Source organism: Bos mutus, chromosome 2 (genome assembly GCF_027580195.1).
Source record: "Bos mutus isolate GX-2022 chromosome 2, NWIPB_WYAK_1.1, whole genome shotgun sequence".
Lineage (NCBI taxonomy): Eukaryota > Metazoa > Chordata > Mammalia > Artiodactyla > Bovidae > Bos > Bos mutus.
Window position 1 is genome coordinate 73,505,771 of NC_091618.1, and position 6,000 is coordinate 73,511,770.

At 34.9% G+C, this 6,000-nt stretch overlaps 1 protein-coding gene across 5 annotated transcripts in view; it reads left to right on the top strand.

Annotated features, from left to right (window-relative positions):
* The window catches only part of CCNT2 (cyclin T2), a 29,847-nt gene extending 25,070 nt beyond the window's left edge, over positions 1-4,777 (top strand). For 4 of the 5 annotated variants that reach the window (XM_005899480.3, XM_070389639.1, XM_070389633.1 and 1 more), the window contains 2 exons: positions 2,232-2,302; positions 2,787-4,777. In XM_005899480.3, coding sequence (XP_005899542.2) covers positions 2,232-2,302; positions 2,787-4,208 — 1,493 coding nt within the window. In that variant the 3' untranslated portion in view covers positions 4,209-4,777. The remainder of the gene's footprint in view (positions 1-2,231; positions 2,303-2,786) is intronic. The other variant, XM_005899481.2, reaches the window with a different exon arrangement.
* Positions 4,778-6,000: the final 1,223 nt, after the last annotated feature.

Sequence of the window (6,000 nt, forward strand, 5' to 3'; positions counted from 1 at the left end):
ACCAAATAGTAACTATTTTAGGGTTTGTGGGCTATACTGTCTGCAACAAGACAACTCTGCCATCAGAGCTAGAAAGCAACCACAGGCAACTGTAAGTGTTATAGCTGTGTTCTAGTAAATCTATTCACAAAAACAGGATACAGGTCATACTTGGCTCACTAGTGATAGTTTAAAGTTTATTCAGAGTAGTAGGAAATCTTCAGCGAGTTGAAATATAACATCTTCTAAAAACTAGTGGGAACTTTTTATTTTCCCATTTGTGACTTGAAATTGTGCCACCATCTTATTTTAGTAGTCAAAAGGTAAGATAAAATAGTTGTCTGATCTATTGATATTATATAATAGATATGGTAAGATATAAGATAAATAAGATAAAAACTTAATAAAAATAGTTTCTATACATGTCTCTAAAATAAAGTTTACAAAAAGCAAGTAATCTGCCTTTTATCCTGCTCTTAAATTGTAGGTAAAGTCTTTTTTGACACAACATGAGCCATCTAAATATCTCTTTGCTTCTATTCTGAAAAAGCTCAAGTTCACATTCATTTGAACATTGAATAGGAATCTTGGACACTTAACACATTGAAAATTTCAACATATGTAGCAGCCTTTTCTCTATTTTGATTACATTAAAACATAACAAAATTTCAGATGTTAAGAATATCTGAATTTTACATTTAATGACTGTCACCAGAACAACATTGATTGTATTTGGCCTACCTATAAGAGGGTTGGGGGAGGGGGGGAGGGGGCGGTTATTGATTAATAACAAACCCTCATGTGTTTTTTATAATTTGAATTTTTCTGAAACTGAATCAGAATGATTTATTGTTAATTTTGGACCCAGGGGCACTGTGTATCTGCTAGATTTACTACTGTGTCCAAGTAGAAAAGTGGTCTTTTTTTTTTTTTCAAATGAAGAAGTGGTAGTATAGGCAATAGATCTTTTTTTCATCTAAACTGAATCAAAAGGCTCCTGAGACTTTAGCAGGAGCTAGTTGTCACAGATTATGAGCACATAATGATGCAAAATTTTTATCAGTCTCTTTATACTAAATGGGCATTAATAATATTATATGACATTCTCATTTGATATTATTAATACTTGTGTTGAGAGTGGCCAGTAACTTTCTACGGAGTTGAAAACTATAATTCATCTTAACCATACCACTTTGGAAAAGTGAATCATCTCTTATTTCATTGTAATCCTAAATTTAAGAAGAAAAATTGTAGAAATGTGACCAGGGTGATTTACTGAAATGTTAATAATATGTTGTCTGCTAGGAAGTTACAAATATAGGTAAAGAAATTTTTTCATTTTAACTTTGAAATGGTTTTAAATTTAAAGAAACTGTGAAATGGTACACATTCTGTGCTGTTATACCCTGTACCCAGTTTCTCTAATATTAGCATCTTACGTAATAACAACATCTAAGATCACATGTTCCATTTAGTTGCCATGCCCCCCTTTAATCTCTCTTCCAATCTGTGATAATTTTTCTATCTTTTCTTTCATGTCCTTAACACTTTGAAGAATAATGGTCAGTTATTTTATAAAATGTTCCTCAGTTAGAGTTTGTCTCATGTTTTCCCATTGTTAAATTGAGGTTTTGCATTTTTGGCAAGAATACCACAGAAGTGAGTTGTCCTACTCAATGCATTTCATCAAGGTGTATCATGTTGATATGTTTTATTGCTGGTAACGATAGTCATGATCACTTGGTTAGGGTCGTAAAGTTACTAATTTTCTTTTTGTAATTAATATCTTGATTATACAAATATTCTCTTTTTTCCTTAAACTTTTGGGCACTGATTGTAAAGAATCTAATGATGGACTTTGCCCACCACAATTATTCCTGATGTTTGCCTGATAGCAGTTTTCTGTTTGGGAGCAATTTTTTAAATGTGACTAAATTTTTCAGAGATTCTAAGTAAGCTTTTAAAATCAGGGACATGTGGGAGGAGGGGTTTTTGTTTGATTGTTTTTTGGATTTTTTGTTTGTTTGTTTTGGTTTTTTCTTTTTTTTTTTAATCAAAAAAATTTTTTTTAAGATTCATCTTTGAAAATACCAATTCAGAGCTATGTGTACTTCTGTATGTGCTGATGGTTGAATTAGGAAGGTGATCATGAAGTAGATGAACTCTTGTGCTTTCTTTTTAATATTGCCCACTTGAGAGAATTCTAAATCTAAAGGCACCTTCTAAGTTTTAAATTTAAATTTTATTTTTAGAGCTAACACATGAGTTTCTACAAATATTGGAGAAAACGCCTAGTAGGTTGAAGAAGATTCGATACTGGAGGGTAAGAGAATTGACAGGGTTTATCAGAACATCAATTTCTAATAATTTGAATTTTTATGGTTAAATATTCTTATTTCTAATATTTGAAGTAATTACAGTGTATCATAAGCTACATGCGCTCATAATTTATCCAACTACTGTGTCCAGTAGACTTTGCTATAAATAACTTTATGGATTTCTTATTCTCATAGTGATTACTGTGGAAATAGTATCCTCACTTTACAAAAAGGGGAATTAAAGCTAGACAAGTTAAATTCCTCTCTCAGATGCTGGGCTGGAATTTATTCAGTATCTAATTTAAAGCCAGTGCTTTCACTATATATAGTCTTATTTTATGTCTTTAAATAAGATGTTTGTTTACTCGCAACAAAGTCCAACCCCAGGTGATTTTATTTTCATATGTTTAATATAGAATTTTTATAAGCAAAGACATTTCTATTAAATTCCTTTGCTGTCATTGTTTCTTCTGTGTTTTATTTAAATAGGCTAACCAGGCAGCTGGGAAACCAAAAGTAGATGGACAAGTATCAGAAACGCCTCTTCTGGGTTCATCTTTGGTCCAGAATTCCATGTTAGTAGATAGTGTTACTGGTGTGCCTACCAAACCAAGTTTTCAGAAACCATCTACATCAGCTTTCCCTGCACCAGTACCTCTAAATTCAGGAAATATTTCTGTTCAAGACAGCCATGCATCTGATAATTTGTCAATGCTAGCAACAGGAATGCCGAGTACCTCGTATGGTTTGTCATCACACCAAGAATGGCCTCAGCATCAAGAGTCGGCAAGGACAGAACAGATATATTCACAGAAACAGGAAATATCTGGTAGCCAGTACAACATCAACTTCAAGCAGGGACCTTCTGTATCATTGCATTCAGGATTACATCACAGACCTGACAAAATTTCTGATCATTCTTCTGTTAAGCAAGATTATACTCATAAAGCAGGGAGCAGTAAACACCATGGGCCAATTTCTGCTACTCCTGGAGTAATTCCTCAGAAAATGTCTTTAGATAAATATAGAGAAAAACGTAAGCTAGAAAGCCTTGATCTGGATGCAAGGGATCATTATATAGCTGCCCAGGTAGAACAGCAGCACAAACATGTACAGTCTCAGGCAGCCAGCAGCAGTTCTGTGACTTCTCCCATTAAAATGAAAATTCCCATTACAAATGCTGAAAAACCTGAAAAATATATGGCAGAGAAGAAGGAAAAGAGTGGATCACTGAAATTACGGATTCCAATACCACCCACTGATAAAAGTGTCAGTAAAGAAGAACTGAAAATGAAAATAAAAGTTTCTTCCTCAGAAAGACACAGCTCTTCTGATGAAGGCAGTGGGAAGAGCAAGCATTCAAGCCCACATATTAGCAGGGACCATAAGGAGAAGCACAAGGAGCATCCTTCCAACCGCCACCACCCCAGCAGTCACAAGCATTCCCACTCATACAGTGGCAGCAGCAGTGGTGGCAGTAAACACAGTGCTGACGGAATAGCACCCACTGTTCTGAGGAGTCCTGTTGGCCTGAGCAGTGATGGCATTTCCTCTAGTTCCAGCTCTTCAAGGAAGAAGCTGCATATCAATGATGCATCTCACAACCATCACTCCAAAATGAGCAAAAGTTCCAAAAGTTCAGGTAGTTCATCTAGTTCTTCCTCCTCTGTTAAGCAGTATATATCCTCTCACAACTCTGTTTTTAACCATCCCTTACCCCCTCCTCCCCCTGTCACATACCAGGTGGGCTACGGACATCTCAGCACCCTCGTGAAACTGGACAAGAAGCCAGTGGAGACCAACGGTCCTGATGTCAATCACGAGTACAGTACAAACAGCCAGCATATGGACTACAAAGACACATTCGACATGCTGGACTCGCTGTTAAGTGCCCAAGGAATGAACATGTAATCATTTCTTTAGGTCAATTTTTCCTTTCCTTTTTTAATTTAAAAATTGTTAGAATGGAAAACTTCCTCCTGATCTAGCAGTGGTAACACCTGCTGTTAGTACCACTGCTTCAATATTTGTAAGTGCTGCTTTATTCTTCATTCTGAAAAGAAGAGATTATAGTAAACAAGTCTTTATCTCCACATATGATAGTGTTATAAATACTGTAAAAGCATGGAAGGTGCAAAACTCAGTATTTCTACAATTGCAGCTAAGAACATTAGGGTGAATGGCTGGCTGCTTCTAGGAATATAAGATGCCTCAAGCATTCGTTTATTTATAATTTGAATACTGTAGCTATTTTTTGTTGTTGCTTGGCTTTTGAATGAGTGTAAATTGTTTTCTTTTGTGTATTTATACTTGTATGTATGATTTGCATGTTTCACTGATAAAGGGATAAAACAGTATACTGACAACTGTTTACAAGAAAGTGGAGAAAAATGTACATACATTTTTGTATGTTTAGATATTACCATAAATACTCAGGATTGGAGCTGCTTGTAAGTATAACAATATACAGAATAACTTTATTTTATCTTGTCAGAGTCCATCACTAATCTAAAACAAAGGTGGCACTTTTTCATGTTAACCTTAAACTCTAGGCCTTACTGGAAGCCACTGAAGGGGGACACTTCACTACCGGATGGGTATGCAGTGCCACAGATGGTTGTTTACTCTGTGAGGCACTGATTCTGCCTTCAGAGGTTCTGACCAGACTGGCTGCTGAAAGAGCCCCTGAATTTCTGAAGGCTTGAAGAGGAAAAAATAAAGTTTACATACTCTTGATGTGAAGTGCATTTAAGTGTTTGTTGGCTTGTTGCAGTACTATAAACACAGAGGTGTTAATAATGGTTAAGTAGATTACTGTGATTTGAAAACTAAATTCACAAAAACTTACATTAGTGCAGAATTAGTAAGTTTTTTTCTTAAATAAAGAACTTTAACACTACATATTTTAACCGTAAACAGAATCGCTTTTCCTTTAGCATTCAGAATGACACCATGTTCTTAAACATACCCCTCCCTTGAAGTGTGTTTGTGTGTGATGCCATATTTCTTTTTCAGGTAAATGCAGTCTTCCTTATAAAAATGAAATTAAACCTGTTGCTCTCTCAGTTGTTTTATATTCTAACAATAAATAAACAAAAAAGGTCACTGACTGTGCATTGTACCTGTATTTATATCTTATGGTTGTTAACAGGAAGCTCTCTGAGGGGAAGAAAAAAGGTAAGCCTCCAGATAAAACAGCTAGTGGAGGTTTTCCATGTGTTTGCACATCTCAGTATATTCCTGTTGAGGTCAAGTTTGCACAGTCTTCTGACTTCTGAGCAAATGATAGACTTTAACTTGTTTAAAATTTGTCTTAAATGCCAGTAACGTGGCTCTGGTTTATCAGCTAATCTTTAATTCTGTGGTAAATCTTTGAGCTGTTGAGTATCTTCGAGATGGGTTGAATTCAACTTCTGTTGAACTGAAAACTGTCTTAATTTTTTCCTCTATGTATATGAATTATTTTTGTTACAAAGCCACTGATATGTGCACAATTGTAATTTTACTCAAGTATGTTGCAGTTGTAAATATTAGAGTTTAATCTTGTGCTCTACTTTTATTTAGCAATTACCTGATTTGCCGGTAGCTTTATAATTTTTTTTAAGATAATTATTCGTTATTTTGTCAATGTTATTTGAATTTAGGATACTAGGAGTCTCTTTCTAGGGACTTTGCTTAGCTAGCATGTCCTAACTTTGTTCTT